Source organism: Chinchilla lanigera, unplaced genomic scaffold (assembly GCF_000276665.1).
Source record: "Chinchilla lanigera isolate Chin_1 unplaced genomic scaffold, ChiLan1.0 scaffold00057, whole genome shotgun sequence".
Classification (NCBI taxonomy): domain Eukaryota; kingdom Metazoa; phylum Chordata; class Mammalia; order Rodentia; family Chinchillidae; genus Chinchilla; species Chinchilla lanigera.
The window spans coordinates 4,911,057-4,930,151 of record NW_004955458.1 but is presented as its reverse complement, the minus strand read 5'-3'; the positions used below and the strand labels follow the sequence as shown (position 1 = coordinate 4,930,151).

Below are 19,095 nucleotides of genomic sequence, written 5' to 3'. Positions count from 1 at the left end.
AGACCGGCAATATTTATCTCCAAGTCAAACACAATGCTTCTTATGGGCAAATGAGGTTATTTCTGGGGTTTATGTAACTCAAGCGAGGAACCCTGGCTGCTCTCGAAGGAGTGGTGCGGAGTCCACGCCTGCCCTGGGTCCACGCCGCCCCCGCCCCCCGGCCCCCTGTGCGCCTTGGCACTCACGGCAGTCCCTCTCATCCTCGCCGTCTCCGCAGTTGTCCTGACCGTTGCAGCGGAAGATGCCGGGGATGCAGCGGTTGGTGTTGGTGCACTTGAACTGACTGGGCAAGCAGACGTGGATGTCTGTGGGGTGCGGGGTGGGGACAGGTCACTAACGGCACACTGAGGACTTGGGGAGGGAGGGGCCTCACTTCCCCAGTGCAGGGGTGTGAACTTGGGGGGCTTCAAGCAGAGGAACCCAGCCTGGACAGAAAGCGCTGCTGGCTGGAGCTTCCTTGCCCTTGCAACCTCCCGAGCGGCCCCTTACCGCAATTGGCCTCATCACTGTTGTCCTGGCAGTCATTGTCCCCGTCACAGATGAAGGCAGGGTTTGTGCAGATGCCCGTCGAGCACTGGAACTGTCCCGGGCGGCATTTGAACTCGGCTGCGGGAAGAGGAGCCTTGCAGTTAGAAGAGCGGCGATCCGCGTGGTGGGACCGGCCCAGCGCCGCAGCCTCTGCTCTGCGGCAGCCGCCTGCACCCTGGACACTCACGGCAGTCTGCGGGCTCGTCCGAGTGGTCCCCGCAGTCGTCCTCGGTGTCACACTTCCACCAGAAGGGGATGCACTTGTCGTTCTTGCACACGAACTGGAGGGCAGGCAGGGGCAAGAGGGGCTGGTGGGTCTGGGGAACTCAGACGCTTTTCTTTTGAGCGGCTGAGATGTTTCAAAGGAGCAGCAGGGCCGGGGTGTTTGGGGGAGGTAAAGCCGGACAGGAGTTGGGGTACGATGAGTGCAGGAAGGCCAGGTGAGGGGGTGCCCATGTGTGGCAGGCGGGTGTAGAGGTCAGGACGGGGGACTGTAAGGAACAGTGATGGAGGGCTGGGGATTTAGCTCAGCGGCACAGCGCCTGCCTGGCAAGCGTAAGGTCGTGAGTTCGATTCCCAGTATCAGAAAGAAAAAAAAAAAAAAAAAAAACAGTGATGGTTAGGGGTGGGGTGTCTGTGTGCGGTGACAGGTGTAAAATTATTGCTGTGGGGAGACAAGAGGTAGGCAAGAAACGCGGGGGGTCAGTGTGAGAGAAACAGGCGTGTAAGGGCATCAGAGCAGGTGTCGGGGTCCAGGGGGGCTGGGGTACGGGTGTGAGGGCCCCGGGGCCCGGAGACCTAGTGGACAGCCTCACCTGACTGGCGGTGCAGTTGGACACACAGGTGCGCCCGTCGCCGCCCAGGTAGAAATTGGTAGGGCAGGCACATTTGTGACCCCCGCCGGGGGACAGCAGGCACAGGTTGCTGCAGCCGCCGTTGTTGACCTTGCAGGGGTGATTGGGCACTGCCAGGGAAGAAGAGGGTAAGGGGCAGCCGGCTGGGCTGGGCTTCTGACTCCCCAGGCTGCTGGCTTCTGCGAGCGACCGCAGCGCTTGCTGGGAAGTCAAAGCTGCTGGGCCCAGTCTGTCCCGGGCAGCGGCACAGTGGACCGAGATCCCGCCTCTTGTAGCAGGGAGCTGAAGCCTGAGCAGGTAGGATCAGGACAGGCCTGAAGCTCACACCCTCTGTGCCACCCTCACCACCCTAGCCTGCTGCTGGGCCCCACCTCTCGGTGCTGCACCCCGACCTGCTCTTCTCTCAGCTCCTGGACTGGCATTGGGCTGTGCTGCCCTGGGACCCCAGGGGAGAACCAGGCTGCACTGAAGGCCCAGAGACCCAAATGCACCCTGTCTACCCCCGTGAGAACTCCCAGGGCATGGCCAGGGGTGCACAGCAGTGCTGCAGGGGGATGAGCGGGAACCGGACAGCTTAAACCCCGCCGGATCCCCCACACCCGGGGCCCCCGTGCTACTCCTGCCTCGCGCTCGCTTACCATCCGGCTGGCGCAGGGCGTGGAAGACGTGCAGGTCCATGGGCCGGTGCAGGGTGCTGATGAGGAGCGTCTTGTTGGCGCCTGTGGTCTTGTGGGCTCGGTTGATGGACTTCGTCTCCCAGTCGGTCCAGTAGACGTAGTCCTCAAACAAGGTCAGCGCGAAGATGTGTGGGATGTCCTGGCTCAGCACTGTGGGGCGGGGGACAGGCACAGGGCGGTTGGTGCCCTGCCCACCTGCCCACCTACCCACCACAACCCTCCAAGGTGGGCATGGGCCCCTGCTCCCGATGATTCTGCGGCTTCCGAAGCCACACAGCTGACGAGAGGCAGACCGTCCAACAGCAATTCCTGCTCTGTGGCAGTCAATGGCTCCACTCAGGAAGTAGGGCGCTGCAGCTCCCACCCCAGGCCTCCATCCCCACCTCCCTTGGGGCCTCCGTGCTGAGCTGCACATGGGGAGGGCCGTCCTCCTTCCCCAGGGAGATGGACAGTGGTCTCACGCCTGGGCCAGCCCATGGAAACACCTGGGTACTCTGAACCCCAACACCCTCATGTGTGTTGTCCTTTTTTTTGGAGACAGGGTCTCACTATGCAGCTCAGGCTGGCCTTGAGCTCACTTTGTAGCCTTGGCTGGTCTTGAACTCGCAACGATCCTTCTGCCTCAGCCTCCCGAGTGCTGGAATTATAGGCGTGCGCCACCACGCCTTGCAATGTGTGTTGTCCTTACACTGTGCCCTTTGGCTTTTGTCCACTTTTGCCCTCCAAACGCGGTCCCCTGTCACTCTGGACCCGCACTCCCCAGCCTGCTATGTGCGGTAGAATCAGAGGCACACGAACCGACATGTCGATTGGAGCCATCCAGGCTGGCAAACTCAATGTAGTCCTCGCGGGCGTCGGCCCAGTAGATGCGCTCAGTGACGTAGTCCAGAGTCAGACCATTGGGCCACGTGATCTTGGTGTCCACAATGACACTGCGGCTAGACCCATCCATGCCAATCCGGCCGATCAGCGAGTGGTCACCCCAGTCTGTCCAGTACAAATACCTGGCAGGTGGGCGGGAAGTGAGCCTGAGAGGCCCGTGACAGGGTCCCACCAGGAACACGCAGGGAGGCTGGGCTGGGATGTCTGAGGGCACCACCTGCTTTCAGGGGCTTCTCCAACCCTCCTTGTCCACATACCCATTCTGCACATCCACCACCAGAGCCCGGGGCTCACGGAGGCCAGAGCTGACCAGCACCGTCCGGTAGGCCCCGTTGAGCTTAGACACTTCGATGGTGTCCCGGCCTTTGTCACACCAGTACAGATTGCCACCCACCCAGTCCACAGCCAGCCCGTCCGGGTTGCTGAGGCCTGTCCGATGTAGGACCTGTGGGCAGGGGCAAGGAAGAAGCCCAGTGACCTGGGTAGCACCTTTGGCCTCCCTGAGGTCCAGCCTCCCCCACCCCCATAAAATGAGTAGAGCTCCCGCTCCTGGCCTCCTTGGGAGACAGATGACGTAACACACCAACCCCAGGTCTGACACTAAAAGGTGTCAGCAGGGCCTCCAGGAAAGGGGTCTCTAGATGAGCAGACCATGCCCAGGCCTCATAGTGCTGGAAGGAAGGTCAGACATAAGAGGGACTTCCTGGTGACGGGGGAGACCTGGGGAGGGAAGGGAGGGGAGGGTGGGAAGAACCCCCAGTTCTCACACTCCGGGTTTGGAGGTGAGAGAAACCAGAATGAGCAGAACCACGTAGGAGCTCAGCAGGGAGGGGAGAGGAATAACTCTAGCAGACAGGAGTGGAAAACGGGATACTTTAAAGTAGGGAGCCATCTGCAGGGGCGGTGCAGAGTCCAGCTTTAGGGTCCCCAGTGTGTCTGCGAAGGAGGTGCTGCCCCATGCCGCACCTGCACGTTGCTCCCATTCAGGTGCATCCTTCGGATCATGCTGCCCTGGGTTGTCACATCTGTCCAGTAAATCATCTGCTCTCGATAGTCAAAGTCCAAGGCGACAGCATTGTTCAGGCCCTGGGTTCGGGAGGTGGGGAGTGGAAGGAGAAAGCCGTGGAGTCAGGGAGGACGCTTTTGGATGTGGAGAGGGATGACTGTGGAGTCAGGGGTGGCTGGCTCAAGAGGGGGGTGACCATGGGCCCACGTGGGGAGATGTACTGGGCCCAGGCAGGCTGGCAGCAAGCAGCGGGCCTGGGTTTTGGTACCTGCTTAAGCAGTGTGTAATTGGAGCCGTCGAGGTTGAGCTTGCGCAGGTAGTACCGGTTGGCGAAGATGAGAAATGGCTCCTCATCTGGAAGTAGGGGATTTGGGTTAAGCGTCTGGCTGAGGCACAGTTCAATAGCCCTGGTCTCCCGGCCTTTCCTAAACCCTGCTATCCCAGCCTTCCCTCTGCAGCCCCCTCAGCTCCCCGGGCGTCTCTCGCCCTCCAAGTGCCCGTCTCACCAGTCACCGCTTTGCAGCTGTGAGGGTCGCCGCCGCGGGGCGCGTAGCCCTCCACACACAGACACTTGTAGCTGCCGTGGGTGTTGATGCAGCGCTGGCTGCAGGGGAAGGTGGTGCTGCACTCGTCCACGTCGGCGCATGTCCGGCCATCATCCTTCAGTCGGAAGCCCGGGCGACAGCGGCACTACAAGCGCAGGGAGACCCGGGCTGGGGGTGTGGCAGGGTCGGGGCCTCCCTGCTGGAGAGCTGGGTGACGGGCCCTCCTGGTCCTGACTTGCCAGGACAGGAGGCAACACGGACTGAGCCCACCCGGTCAGCTGTCCGGCCTTCACGCCCGCAAGAACCAAAGGTGAGGGAGGTTTCCGCACCCAGAGGCCAATGCTGTAATGCCCACAGGTGCCCTGGGAGCAGGGCGCGGCCGGGCACACTGTCCCCTGGAAACCCTTTCTTCACTTGGCTGTCCTTCCACTTAGCAGCTTCTCCTCCTCAAGCACCTCCGCTGCTCCCCCAAGCCTCTAAGCCCCTCGGGGACGGGCGCTCAGCATGCTCCGCCTGAGACCTCCTCTTTGCTATCTGCACTCACGTCCTTGGGGATTGGATGGAGGCTCATAGATTTAAACAGCATCTCTAGGGGCGCAGCTCTCCCTCCAGTCTGGGCCTGCACTCTGAACTCCAGACCTGGATTATCTGTTACCTGCTTGACATCCTCACTCCCTCCCCTCACAGCCCTTATCTCGTCTGTCAGCAGACAATCCCGCTGAGTCTGGCTTCCAGATAGATGCAGAACCCAGCAGAGATGTCCGCCTGTTCACTGCTGTAGCCACAGAACCCTGGGAGGATAAACGCTCCCAGAAACAAAAGCAAAAACCAAAAACCCACAAACAAATGACTAGATGGACGGACGGATGGACGGACGGACGGACGGAGGGAGAGGGTGGAGCAGGGAGTTCCGGCTACAGGTCTGGGGTGTGGGAACTTCCTCCTGGGGGCTGGGCACACCTTGAAGCCAATCTTGAGGTCCTCGCAGTCCTGGCTGCAGCCACTGAGCTTGCGACTGAGACACTCGTTGACGTGGCAGCCGCGTTCATCGGAGCCATCGCCGCAGTCGTCCTGGCCGTTGCAGAGCAGAGCCTCGGCCACGCAGCGCCCGCCGCTGCACAGGAACTGCGAGGAGGCGTTGCACTTGTGCCCTGTGGAGGGCAGGGGCGCAGGTCAGCGGGCCGCAGGCGGCGGGGAGAGGGGGCGGGGCGCCGCGCGGCAGGCCCACCTGGGCTGGTGCAGTGTGGGTTCTTGGGCGCCTCGTCGCTCTGGTCGTGGCAGTCGTTCTCACCGTCGCACTCCCACTGGCGGGAGCTCAGACAGCGCCCGTTGGCACAGCGGAACTCACTGGGGCCGCAGGTTGGGTACTCTAGGGGAGGGGGGCGATGAGCCGGGGCGCGGTGCCCCGCGACTGCTGAGGGCACTGCGACCTCCCGCCCGGGCCCCGGGGGCTCACCACACTCGGGGGACTCGTCAGAGCCGTCGGCGCAGTCCCGGTCGTGGTCGCACACGAAGTGCTTGGGGATGCACTGGTGGTTCTGGCACATGAACTCCCGCTCGTCGCAGGTGCTGTTGTACACTGTGGCAGAGGTGGCGGCTCCTCAGCCCTGCGCCTGCGGCCGCTGCCCCGCCAGCCACTACCTCCCCTCCCCTGCCTCCTGACCCCAGCACTGCGGGGGAGTCGGGATCACTGAGCTGACGCCACAGCTCTGCTCCTAAGTGTGCGAACCCCACTGAAGCCCCTCCTCTCCCTGACCTCGGCTTCCCCGCTGCAAAGTGAAACCGGCCACTCACAGCAGCCGGCTGAGACGCTTTCATCCGCGCCGTCCGCACAGTCCTTGTCGCCGTCGCACAGCCAGCGCTCCGGGACGCACATGTGGGTGCCAGGGCAGGAGAACGAGGACGGGCCGCACGTCTTGCCTTCTGTGGGGGCGGAGGGGCACTGAGGCTCAGGCCGGGCGGAGCAGGGCCGGGCAGCTGTGCCGGCGCGCCCCGCCGGCGGGCCCCTCCACCGGGCGTGTGCCAGGCTGGGGTGCGGGCCCTCCCTGGCGCCTTCCCCAGCGTCACCCCGGCCCCTCCTCACCACAGTGAGCCGCCTCGTCGGAGCCGTCCCCACAGTCGTCGCTGCCGTCACACAGCCACTGCTTGGAGATGCAGCGGTGGTTCTGGCACTCAAACTGGGCCTCGGAGCAGAACTTGTCTGGGGCAGGCAGAGGGTGCAGTTAGAGCCGGGTGGCGGGGATGGCACTCGGAGGGCAGGCGGGCGCCGTGCAAGGATGGGAGAGACACCCACGGGCCCGGCTATGGGGGATCAGCGGGAGCTGGCAAAATGGCCGTCTCTGAGCCTGAGGGTCCAGAGAGTGGGGCAGGGTAGGAAGCCCTGGTGCCCTTCTCTAAGGAGGGCATTTCCGGGGGACTCAGAGGTGGGGCCCAGCCAGGTCTCGGTGCTGCGGCAAAGCCCGGGCCGCGGGCGCTCCGGGCTCGGCTCGGGGGTCCGACGTCACTCACTGCAGTGGGTCTCGTCCTCCCCGTGCTCGCAGTCGTCCTCCTTGTCACACGTCCAGCTCATGGGGATGCACCGCCCACTGGGGCAGGCAAAGTAATTGAGGGGACACCTGGGGCGCTTCGCACCTGGGGGTGAGGGAGGTGTGAGGCCTCCGCCAGCCCCAGGGCCACCGCCCGCCACGCAGAGGCCCGCGGCTGACCTGGGCAGTCGCGCTCGTCGCTGTAGTCTCCGCAGTCATTGGCGCCATCGCACACCCAGCTGGGTGCGTAGCAGAGGGAGGTGCGCTCGCAGGGCTGGAAGAGCACGCCCTTCACTCCCAGGCGGAAGTAGCTACTGCAGTCGGTGGCACCTGGTGGGGTGGGGGAGGGGTTAGGGATGATACCCAGGTCCCCCTAGACCACCTTCCGGGGGCATCTGCTAGCCCCACGCGCCTTGGTGTGCTGCACAAAGCTGAAGAGCGCCTTTCGGCCGAGGGGCCGTCCATGCCACCGCCCTCTGCCCCCTCCTGCATCCCGGGGGAGTCCAGGAGCAGGAACGGAGCGTGACGGGGGATGGGGCTATCATATAGAGGCACAGGGAGGGCCAGCAGGGCACAGGGCAGGGGCAGAAGGACCTGAGACAGCAGGGGCAGGGGAGAGCGCTGGTCTGAGACGCAGGAGGCGCAGGGCGTCACTCACTGCAGTTCATCTCGTCCGAGGCATCTTCACAGTCCACAAACTGGTTGCAGCGGCTGGAGTTCCCGATGCAGGTCCCATCCCGGCAGCGGAATTCGCCTGTAGCACACGCCGTTTCTAGAAGAGCAGCGCCCAGAACCATCAGGCCTTCTCTCTGTGGGGGCCAGGAGAGCCCCTGGCCCAAATCACCCGCCCTGCCATCCCTGGAGTACCGCAAACTAAGGACAAAAGGCCAGCCAGGCTGAGGGCGGGTGGAGGCTCAGGTTCGCGGAGGGCGAGGTCTGAGGCTGGGCCAGGCGCCCGAGCGCCCCACTCACTGTTGCAGGGAATCTCGTCCGAGCCGTCCCCACAGTCATCCGCCCCGTTGCACCACAGCATGTTGGACACACAGCGCCCGTTGCTGCACTGGCGGAAAGTCTTCTTGCAGCGGCGTGAGTCTGCAGGAGGGGGAGCGGTCACTGCAGGTCCAGCGAAGGGGCTGACTCTGCTGACCAGCGCGCCCGTGTTCAGTTCCCTGCTATGAGCCTGCTGCAGGATAACTGCGGTTCTACCCTTCATGAGCTCCTAGACCTTCTCAGGCATGGGGCTGGGTCATGCGGGGCCGGGCTCCTTACTGCAGTAAGACGGCTTCTCGTCGGACTTGTCCTTGCAGTGGGAGACCCCGTCGCAGGTCAGGCTGAAGTTGATGCATTCGCCGTTGGCACACTCGAACTCATCTTGTGCTCGGCAAGAGGAATTCACCGCTAGGGAGGAAGGACAGAGAGCTTCAGGACCCAGGGCCCTGCTCTGGACCCCCATTCCCTTCTCCCCAGCAACTGGGGTCGCTGTCAGCCTTTCCTGGGCAGAAAGCTGTGTGTCCCGGGCTGGAGAGTCTGGGCCGAGGCCTGTCTGTGCTCCGGCTCCTCAGCAGCCCGTCCCTGCCTCCTCACCTCGACAGGTGAGGTCCTCCTGCAGGATTCTGCCCCCTCGACAGGAGCAGTTGACGTGGCCTTGCTGGGTGAGCAGGCACAGGTCCTGGCAGCCCCCGTTGTTGATGCGGCAAGGAGAGAGTTCGCCTGGGCGGGGACAGCGCGAATACAGGCTGAGGGGTGTGCCCTGCGGCGCACATCCCAAGCTGCCCCCCGGCCTCTGCACAGTCACACCAGGCCCCGAGCTTCACTGCAGCAGGGAGGGCTGCCCGGGGAGGCTGGAGTGGGGGTTGTCGAGGCTGAGGATGTCTGTGTTCACACGTGGGGAGCTGTGGGCTCTGACGTGCATCTCAGGGAGCTCCCAGTACAAGGAGCTGTTTTTCTGAGACACGGTCTCACCAAGAGATGAAGTTGCCCAGGCTGGGCTTCAACCTGAGATGCTCCTCAGCCTCGCACAGTGCTGGGATGGCAGGCATGCGCACCTGCCAGGAGCCTTTGAGATCATGTGAGCGGTGGTGGGTGCAGGGCTTGCGTGCCTGAGGAGCAGGTGAGAGGCTGGGAAAGCTGTGGATCTGCGGGGGGCAGGGGGAGGCCGGGGAGCCCAGCCGGGCCCAGTACAGGGCTGTGCACGAACAGGCGGAGGGTGGGCGCAGGCAGCACCTGGCATGCCTGCGTGACCAGTTCTGGGACGTGTGGTGGCTCCCGGTGGGATGAATGATCAAAGCATGTGCTGGTGGTGGAGTCCGGGGCGTGTGCAGGAGCCCTTGGGAGCACAGGAAACGTGCACGTGTGCCTGTGCACATGCTCTGATGAGCCGGCCCAGGTTGAGTGCCACGTTCGCGTGTGTGCAAACACGCACGCCTTGAGGCCTGGGGCACAGGGGTATTTTGGAATCTCCTGGGGGCAAAGACGGGAACAGCTGTGTGCCTGTATGGTGGTGGGCCAGGAGGGCAGGGCCAGGCCAGTGTGCTGCATGTGTGTTTGCGTGTGCGCGCGTGCGCTGTGTGGGTGTGCAGCAGAGTGAGCAGGACGACACGGCTGGGGCCCGCGCTCCACTCACAGCTGTTGGTGTCATTGGCCACGGCGATGATGCCCATGGGCTGCTGGGGGATGTCCACACGCAGCAGCTTCATGTCGCTGCCCACGTACTTGTTGGCCCGCTGCACTGCCCGCCGCACCCAGTCGGTCCAGAAGATGTGCTCCCCGTACACAGCCAGTCCAAAGGGGTGGACTGGCTCCGACTTCAGGATCACCTGGAGACCACAGCATGGTCACGGAGCTGCTCAGGCTCTCACCCCACTTCACCACAGTGGCTGGTGGCCGGGCGATGGGGCCTGGGAAGTACGGGCGAGGGCTGCCCAAGGCCAGGACTCCCTACCTCCCTCTGCCCTGCCCTTGCCACCACGCCGCACCTCCCTTTCTGGTGCTCTGTGCCTGGCAGACTGGCCCAGCCCCGACCCCAGCCTCCTCGCATACCGTCTGCCACCCCGCAGACTCACATAGCGGTGGGAGCCGTCGTACTCGCACCGCTCGATCTTGTCCAGGGTGGCGTCAGAGAAGTAGAGCTTCTCGGCACGGTGGTCGATGGCCAGGCCGTTGGGTGTGCGGATGTCCTTCTCAATGAGGGTCAGGACGTTGGCTCCAGACAGGGCTGCACGCATGATGCTCGGGTGCTGCTCATTCCAGTTGGTCCAGAACATCAGGCTGGGGCAGAGGGATCAAGAGTCAAAGCTAGAGTCTGTGTTGGCGAACACAGGCCAGCACTGGAGATAACCAGAACCTAGGAGTCAGCCAGGGGTTCCCCAGATTCTGCTGCATGGCAACCCCAGAGCCAATGCCAACCCTGTCCCCGTGCCTGGGAAGAGCTGGACACTGCACAGTCCATGGACTATGTGGCTGTCTCAGGCATACATGAATCACACCCTGAAGATCTCAGTGACCACCTTCTCTGTAGCTGAAGCCCTTTGCACATTTACAGCTGAGCCCCAGCCCCACTGTGTACTAGCTCTGACTCTGAAGCCTCCTCAGGGCATAGGGTGTGGCCAGTCCATGACCACCCTGTGAGGCACTCAGGCTGGTGGTAAGCTTGGGATAGATGTGGGAGATGCGGGGACAACGCAGTGTGACAGCATGTCCTCAGATCACCTGCCCAGATAGTGAGTCCCGGGCCTTTGTTCTCTAAGATTCACACTCACTTGGGCCTGGGGTAGGCAGTGGAACCAGCACCTTCCAGCGCTTCTCTGCTGGCCCTGTGCACACTGGACTGTGGGACCACGTGTCTTATAGTTCTCTTTTTTTTTTTTTTTTGGTACCAAAAATCGAACTCAAAACCTCATGCTTGCCAGGCAGGCACTGTGCCACTGAGCTGTATCCCTAGCCCTAGACCATGTGTCTTGATTACTTTTCTCTCATTGCTGAGACAAAATACCTAATGCCCAGAATTAAGGAAGGAAAGGTTTGTTTAGCTCACATTTTGTGGAGGTTTCAGTCCATACTCAAATGGCTTCAAGGCAGAGTGGCACATAGCAGAGGGCAACAGTTCATGGTGGCAGAAAACAGCAAAAGCAACAAGAGGAAAGTAACCAAGAGAGAGTTTGGTACCAGGAGTGGGGCGATTGCTGTGACTGTACCTGACCATGTGATATAAAAGCCCTTGTGAATGGCTTGTGGGAAGAGTTTGGAAAGATTTGGAGATGTTGCCTGAAAGACTAGAGTTGGAACGCCTTAGGGTCTTCTGTATGGGAGATTCTGGTCAGAGCTCAGAAGACCAGAAGGCTGATAGAAATCCTGCCAGTGAAGATTGAGCTCAGGAGATTTCTGCTGGGAAGGACTGCATTGGCTGTTGGACTCCAGATGATGTGTGTTATTGTTTGGCATAAAGTTTGTCTGCATTTTGCTCACGTCCAGAACTTTGCCTGAGACTATGATTAAGGGCAGTGGACTAATTAAAGTGGCAAACAAAATTTCAAGGCAGTGAATGTTGAGGTGGTGGCATGGCTACTGCTGGGCGCTTTTTGCCAGATTTATGTTGAGAATCAAGAGCAAAGAGCCCAGCAGGGTGATTTAAAATGTTGAGTTTGGACAGAAAGGAAGCTCCAGTAATGCTGTGGACTGCAAAGCAGAGGCAATCTTGATTGCTGAGAAGGAACAGGAAAATATAAAAGATGGCCTGAGGGCATCACAAGAAGCAGCAGGTCTCCATCCTTTGCAGCCTCAAAACTGCAAAAGTGAAAGACTTCACTTTGAGCAGAAAGCCACAGAACACCAAGTTCCAGAATGGCAGCAGCATAGAGAATGTGTTCCTCAGAATCAGATTCAGAGTGCTTAGTGATCCAGGCACTGGACCCCTATAGCCAAAAAAGAGGGATGCCTGGCTACTGCTCCAGGTGGTAGCAGATCTTGGCAGCACCCACATGGTGCTGGTTTTAGGTGCACACAGAATGCAAGAGTTATAATGTTAAGAAGGATTCCACCCCAATTTCACAAGGCCTGGGAGGCCAGGCAGTGTGCCCCTGAGAGGGCAGTATATGAAGCTGTAAGGGTGAACCCAAAGGTGCAGTGGAGACCCCAGAAGATTGGAAAAGCCAAGAACATGGATCATCTAAGGAAAGTTGCAAGGAGGGAGCAAAGCAAGCCTACAAGAGAAATCGTGGGAGCTGCACTGGAAGTGTCATAGGGGCGTAGCCACACAAGCTCTTTAGAGTGCACAACTTACTACAGATTGATTCAGATGCTCCACATGAACTACGGGACTTAATGTTTGCCCTCCTGGATTTTGGACTTGGTTTGGTCCCAATGCTTTGTATCTCCGTTTGTACCTTTTAGAATGGTAATGCTTATCTTGTGCCACTGAATGTTGGAAGTCTTGAACTCTCTTTTCATTTGTGCAGGGACTCACAGCTAAGTTTGCCTTACATCTTGGAGGGGACTTGGGACTTGGACTTTTCAGCAATACTGAAACTGTTAGGACTCTGGCAACTTGTAGAGATGGACTAAAATGCCTTTTGCATAAAGGAATGTGCATGAGTCTTTGGGGGTCCAGAGGTGGAATGTTATGGTTTGTGTCTTGATTTCCCCCCAGAGCCTCATGTGGTCATGGACTGGGCTTCTAGAGTTTGTGATTTATTCATGGTCCAATGCTGGGATTCTGGGTGGGAGTGCTACATTCGCTCTAGGGCGGGCAGCCTGCATACCATGTAAGGGAGGGACAGAGGCTTGCTCTTTCTTGCTCCTCCCTTTTTGCTCTTGTTGCTTTTACTGTCTTCCGTCACCAAGAAGGGTTGCCCCTGTGCCATGTGCCACCCTGCCTTAGAGCCAGCTGATTATGAACTGAAACCTCCACAAGCTGTGAGCTACATAAACCTTTCCTTCCTTAATTCTAGGTGACAGGTATTTTGTCTCAGCAAGGAGAGAACAGTAACTAGGACACCATGCAAGGACACAGAGGTGGGTTCTGTCCTCCAGCTCTCTCCAGGACCTGTCCTGGTCCCCTGCCCCCTGGCCTCTGCTCTGCTTGCTGATCCTCTGATGTCACAGATTGTCCTACAGCTGGCAAACTGTCTCCTTCAACCTCTCCAGGTCTCACTCTTTTTACTCCCATCCCTAGAGGCTCTGCATCTCAGATGACCTTTCACCTTCTTCTGCTAGGCCCACATAGGAAAATGACACATCTTGTCCCCTGGGAGCTACTGGTTGCTCCTGACCTGCTGAGAGGTCCTGAGGCCCCAACTCCCATGGTGAACACCTTGTTCTAGAGAAAGTACAGGGGTTCTTGATGCTAATGGAGTTAAGATGGGAGAGTGGAGGAGGTGACATCTCCCTCCGGTCTACACTAAAGACAGCTGTCCTCAGGGAGCACCTAGAGTCCTCTTCCTTGTCTTGTGAGGGCTGGACTTACTTCTAAGGGACTTCCACACTCTGAGGTCCAGTCAGGTCAGTCACAGTCACAGTGGGAAGTGGTTTTTGCCTATGGTCAACAAAGTCTTACATGTGTGCAAGGGTGCAACTCTGCTTCCAAGTTTGGTGCAAGTGCTCTGAGAGGTGTGGTGGGAGGGAGAGGAAGCTTCCCCGGGGCAGGCAGTCAGCAGCACAATGTGGTGGGCTGTGGCTTCCCCAGGGCTGCTGGCACCCAGGGCAGCTTCAGGGCAGGCTCAGGAGGAAGTGATACGGGCCGCGCCATGGCTCACCCCTGCCCCTCCCTCTGGTCGGCACTGGCTCCAACAGTCCCACTTTTTCTCCTTGGGTGCCCTGGGCCCACACACTCTGGGCAACCTCAGATCTGGCTCAGTGTCCCCCAGCCAGGGGCAGGTTCGTGGCACAGTTTTGAGGCTCCTAGCTTCCTCACTGTGAGCAGAAGCTCACATGCTCCAGGCAGGGTCCTACCTCTCATTTCCTACTGGTGAACCCTGGGTTCTCACAGGCCATCTGCTGAGCAGAGGACAGCACCCCCGAGCTCAGAGGAGAGGAACTCCGGGGGCAACAATGAGGGGTTCCCCTCTGGGATGGCAGGGGAGCCCAGCACAGAGCCCCATCCAGAGACCCCAGGCCTTGTGGCCAGCCTCAGACAGCTGAGGTCATCAAGGGTCACGGCAGGGGAGCTTGGAACCTTGTCATCAATCGTGTCCCTACACGCCAGAAGGGCTGAGGTGGGAGGGGACAGAAGGCCCTTGTGCTGGGTCAGCTCTGCCAGGTAGGCTGGCTGGGGCGGGACCTGAGTCACATCAGGGTGAGGAATCCGGGCTCAGTACTCTCACCGTTTCTATGTAGTTGCTTCTGGGTTTTGTTTGTCCCTTCGTTTCCTAGGAAAGCTTTGTGGAAACACTCAGGGAAGAGTTTTGCTCACCCGTGGGCCAGGATCGCTATGGAGAGGGACTGGCTCATTAGCGGCCCACACAGAGGGGCGAGCACCATGGAAAGGAGAGCAGGCGGAGACTGTGGGTGGACCCAGGGGACCCCCTGGGGTGCTTTCTCCCAAATTCTTCCGGCCTGTGCCCTTGACAGCTATGCAACCTGACTCCAGCGTTCCCAGCCAGCCCAGCCGGGAGGCCCTGCCCTGTCTTGCCCTGCCTTCGGCTTTCGGTCCCCCAGGCTTTTGCCCAAAGCCCTCCTCTGATCCAGGGGGCTTTGCTTGTCTTTTCTGCTTCCAGGGGCTGTGCCGGCTGCCGTCTCTGTGACGCTGTTTGGTCAGTGCGGACGGCCCCCCTGCACCACCGTCACTTTCCAGGACTATGACTTCTCTGCCCTGGTATGAGACTTCTTCAAGCCCAGCCCAGGGCTTCCACATGCCTGGAGTGCAGTGAGCACTCTTTGCGTGAGGCTGTGAGTTCGAGAGCCACAGAGGACCTATTTTACAGCTCGAACATGACTGATGAGCGAAGCAATCACAAAGACAGAAGAGCCCCCCCATCTCCTTCGTTCTGAAGTACTACTCTCATGTCGTACTACAGACGAGGGAACTGAAGCTCAGAGAGGTTATCCAGCCTACCTGAGGCCACACAGGAAGGGGGGAGCAGGTTGGAACCTAGCCTTCCTCCTGAATCCCTTATGTGGCTACCAGGGGCAGTTTCTGCCACCCCCTCAGCCCACCTCTGCCACCCCTGGGCCCGGCAGCTCACTTCTGGCACTCATCCAGCACGAAGGCCCGAGGGTGGTCGTCTCCGGACATGGTGATGACGGTCTCCCGCTCAAAGGCCCCTGGGCGGGTCTGGTCCACAGTGTGGCGGGTGATGGTGGATGTCGTGTAGCTTGTCCAGTACAGAGTGTCCCAGCCTCGGTGATAAGCCAGGCCTTCCACAGAGCCCACGTCTGTGAAGACACAACAGTGGACGTGGGTCAGGAGGGGCCAAAGAACAGTGTCACAGGGCAGCCTGGGAAGGAGCTCAGAGGGCAATCTGGGCGCCATCCCTGGTTAGAAGGGAAGGTGTGTGGCGTGCGAGCATATGGGGTACAGCAGAGGGCTCAGAGCCCCAGTTTCTCCCATACTACCCTGGCAATACCCACCCGAATGATCCACGGCCACTTCCCTTCTCCCCAACCCCCCTGTTGGCCAGCTTGGCTTCTGTGTGGTCACTTTTTGGGAGCTCTTCTGCTGTCTGACTGCGGTGCGGATTTCAGTAAAGTAAATCCACTTGGGTTGGACCAGGGATCGTCCTGCTTCATTAGAGAACCAAATGCACCAGAACAGAACAGTAGCAATGCACGAGCAAGACGGCGGTCTCAGCAGCTTCCCGCGGTAGGACAAGGTGGCTGCCCAAGGGCGGCAGAGCACCGCCGCCTGAACAACAGATAGCCTGGAGGCGGGGCAGCTCCGCCTGTGTCTCCTGACCAAGCTACGGTAACAGAGCACCCAGTTCAGCTTTGGACACTATTCTCTCTCTTTTTCCCAGTGTTGGAGATTGAACCCAGGGCCTCGCACATGGTAAGCGTAGGCTCAACCGCTGAGCAACACGACCAGCCCCTTGGACGTGATGCTTTTGGTGCACAGGACTTTGCGGAGCAGAAAATGCTCCAGAGGAGCCGAAAGGACAAGTCTGCTTCCCTCAGGGTCAGGCAGTCTTCCCAGACAGGCCGAGAGGTCAAATGAGTGAAAGGGCCAGCAAGGTTGAAGCAGAGAGACACAGTGGCGGCAAAGGGCAGCTTCCAAAGAGCCGAAAGGCTGTCCTAGGATGACAGCGCTTCGGCTGTGACTCCCCTGCTGGTCACAGGTCACTCCCCTGTGCAGACCTAAACCTGGACACAAGTGTTTGGAACCCCGTCTCCGGACGCAGGGGAGAAAGCCCAGGATCTGCAACAGTGCCCAAGGCACTGAAACCCGAGCTCAAGGAGTCTACAGTTTCTGCAGTGAGTGCTGGACTCCTCTCAGAAGGCTGCTGGCCTTTCTGGGCAGCCCTGGGGCAGAAGTAGCCCAGAGAGCGGAAGGGAACAGGGCCTCTCTGACTCCAAATAAGGAGAAACTTCCAGGTAGCTACAGTGGTGCAGTGATTCGGCGGGCAGGGAGCTGGAGCAGGTGGGATTCAGGACCACGGGGGTGGGCTGGCTGAGGCCCGAGCCTGTGTGACCTGCCCCCACTTCCCGGGAAGCCTGGCCTCTGACTTACTCTCTACAATGGTGATCCTCCCCGAGCCGTCGTCATTGATTTGCTGGATGTTCCCAAAGTGGATGTCGCTGAAGAAGATACGGTTAGGGGTGCCCGGGGAGGTGCCCGCTCGGTAATCGAAGGCCAAGGCAATGACATTCTTCATGTGTTCAGGGTCCTCAAAGGGCTGCACCGGTGCGTTGAGGTTCCGCTCATCAGACAGGTGGATGCTCTTGAGGATGGTGCGCTCCGAGTAGAGCAGGTAGCCAGCATACTCCCGACACGATGCCCCGTCTTCCGCCAGCATCCCATGGGCGCAGGCACAGGCCCGCTGCCCGGCGCCCCGGTACAGGCACAGCTGCTGGCACCCGCCATTGGCCACTGCACACACGTTGGTGCCTGGGGGGAAGCGCTCACTTGATAAAATGCCTGTCGTTCACACTCAGGTGGAAACTCCAGGTGGCCCCCTCCTCTGCCTTAGCAACCCCACCTCAGACAATCCTCGAGGCCCCAGCGCCCAACATCTGGATCTGTCCTAAACTTCACCCTCTCCTGCCCATCCCAGGGACTTGGTGATCACTGGGAAAGCCCAGTGGGTGTAACCTTTCTCCGTCTCTCTTCTGCCAGGACAGGGCGTCCCTGGTCCCCTCCCCTCCCCTGACTCACCTTTCTGCCGATCCTGGTTGAAGACTTTGATGTCTTTCAGCTGTACGCCAATGCCAGTTCTCAGGGGCACGGAGTCTGTGGCGTTGTCCTTGCTCCCACGCTTGATGGAACCGTTGGCATGAGTCCTGGGGGGAAGGAAGGGAAGGGAAGGGCAGGGCGGGGCAGGGCGTTGACGGAGCCAGCAGGGATTGCACACACAGGAAAGGGCGGAGCAGATCCCCACCTGTCACTCCAGTAGATGAAATCCTCGAACACAGACACGGAGAACATGTCCATGTTGTTGCTGGACAGGACCACCTCGCGGTTCTCGCCCGTCTCCAGGTCTATGCGCTCGATCTTGTCTGTCCGGGCGTCACACCAGTACAGCTTCCCATCCTGCGGGCCACAGCAGCCACTGCACACCAGCGCCGTGCTCCCCACCAGCCCGTGCTCCGGGTGGCAGCCACGGTTTGGGCTGTACGAGGCCATCAGTTCAATGTCCTATTCATTCCCCCTTCCTTCAAATCCTGCTGCTCCGTGAGATGCTGCCCTTGCGCTGTCCCTCCCTTCCTCGGCTCTGAGTGACCCGCATTGACCCTGGGGCAGAGAAGATCTACTCCGCCTGGTGCTGGGCTGGAAGACGCATGACTCCCCTGGCCCTTGTCTTCAGGGCGGACTCAGGGGGACCCACCCCATCAGCGCCAGGCCCGAGTCTGCATCCAAACCTGGTAGTCCACGGAGATGCCGTTGGGCCAGCTGATGCTGACATTGACCAGCACCACTCGCTCTGTGCCGTCCAGGCGCGACCGCTCGATGCGTGGGTACTGACCCCACTCGGTCCAGAACAAGTACCTGCGGGGTGGAGGTGGAATCTGGGGGTCAGTCCCCAGCCCGGGCAGAAAATGGGGCCCCATCAGTGGGGGCTGCGGCCAAAGCGGCAGGGTCAGACCAAGCCAGCTCTCACCCCTTCTCCGGGTGGACCGTGATGGCCCGGGGCTTGTCGAGGCCCTGGGAGATGACCACGTAGCGGAAAGAGCCATTGAGCCGTGCGACCTCAATGACATCGAAGCCTTGGTCTGTCCAGTAGATGTTTCCTGAGGAAGAAGTGGACGAGGCTCAGAGAGGTTGGTGGGGACACACGCTCTCGGTCCCCCTCATCGCCCCTGGCGCCCTGGCAGCTCCCCACTGGCCCCTGCCTCCTCTCCCCTCTCCTGAGACCCCACGTTCCCTTCAGTCCTCTCCTCGCCCGGGCCCCCTGCTCACCTGCAATCCAGTCCACCGCGATGCCCTCCACACGGCCAATGCCGTTGGTCACCACGTCCTCACGCCACGTCTGGTCCCTCTTGGCTCGGCTGATGGTGCTCAAGCCCATGTCCACCCAGTAAATGGTGTCGTTTTCTGGAGGTGGAGGAGCCAAAATGGGGATGCTCAACAAGACAGGGACAAGTTGGGGGTCAGGAGAGGGGTGACAGGACTAGAGGTGCCAGGTGCTCGGAAGGGGAGATTGTGGGGGGTGCGACAGTATGGTGATGCTTCCCTCGGGCCAGCAGGAGCAGCCTCTCCCCGACCTCAGAGCATGCTACCCCCAAGGCTCCTGGCTCATTTCCAGTACCCCGCACCGCTGTTCCTTGACACCAAATGGCTTACCAGCGTGGAAGTCAATGCCCACAGCCAGCGAGGTCCCCGACACCGGGACCAGGGCATCTGACTTGTCATTGGGATCCAGGGGGATTCCTCGGATTCCCTCATGCACAGAGTACAGGAGAAAGGAGCCCACACCTGGAACACAAGGGTAC

General features: G+C 60.2%; 1 protein-coding gene across 1 annotated transcript in view; it reads right to left on the bottom strand.

The window, feature by feature from the left end:
- The window catches only part of Lrp1 (low density lipoprotein receptor-related protein 1), an 80,509-nt gene that overhangs the window by 11,788 nt on the left and 49,626 nt on the right, over positions 1-19,095 (bottom strand). Inside the window, exons 35-65 of the mRNA XM_005397348.2 lie at positions 18,947-19,078; positions 18,563-18,697; positions 18,264-18,393; positions 18,025-18,151; positions 17,544-17,695; positions 17,321-17,445; positions 16,676-17,053; positions 15,195-15,384; positions 10,080-10,284; positions 9,641-9,833; positions 8,602-8,727; positions 8,287-8,415; positions 7,990-8,109; positions 7,676-7,789; positions 7,198-7,347; positions 7,001-7,123; positions 6,576-6,692; positions 6,287-6,415; positions 5,949-6,071; positions 5,721-5,861; positions 5,453-5,643; positions 4,454-4,637; positions 4,216-4,301; positions 3,908-4,027; positions 3,199-3,386; positions 2,858-3,063; positions 2,021-2,209; positions 1,344-1,492; positions 716-809; positions 490-606; positions 186-305 (exon numbers count right to left, since the gene is read on the bottom strand). Coding sequence (XP_005397405.1) covers positions 186-305; positions 490-606; positions 716-809; positions 1,344-1,492; positions 2,021-2,209; positions 2,858-3,063; positions 3,199-3,386; positions 3,908-4,027; positions 4,216-4,301; positions 4,454-4,637; positions 5,453-5,643; positions 5,721-5,861; positions 5,949-6,071; positions 6,287-6,415; positions 6,576-6,692; positions 7,001-7,123; positions 7,198-7,347; positions 7,676-7,789; positions 7,990-8,109; positions 8,287-8,415; positions 8,602-8,727; positions 9,641-9,833; positions 10,080-10,284; positions 15,195-15,384; positions 16,676-17,053; positions 17,321-17,445; positions 17,544-17,695; positions 18,025-18,151; positions 18,264-18,393; positions 18,563-18,697; positions 18,947-19,078 — 4,683 coding nt within the window. The remainder of the gene's footprint in view (positions 1-185; positions 306-489; positions 607-715; positions 810-1,343; positions 1,493-2,020; positions 2,210-2,857; positions 3,064-3,198; positions 3,387-3,907; positions 4,028-4,215; positions 4,302-4,453; positions 4,638-5,452; positions 5,644-5,720; positions 5,862-5,948; positions 6,072-6,286; positions 6,416-6,575; positions 6,693-7,000; positions 7,124-7,197; positions 7,348-7,675; positions 7,790-7,989; positions 8,110-8,286; positions 8,416-8,601; positions 8,728-9,640; positions 9,834-10,079; positions 10,285-15,194; positions 15,385-16,675; positions 17,054-17,320; positions 17,446-17,543; positions 17,696-18,024; positions 18,152-18,263; positions 18,394-18,562; positions 18,698-18,946; positions 19,079-19,095) is intronic.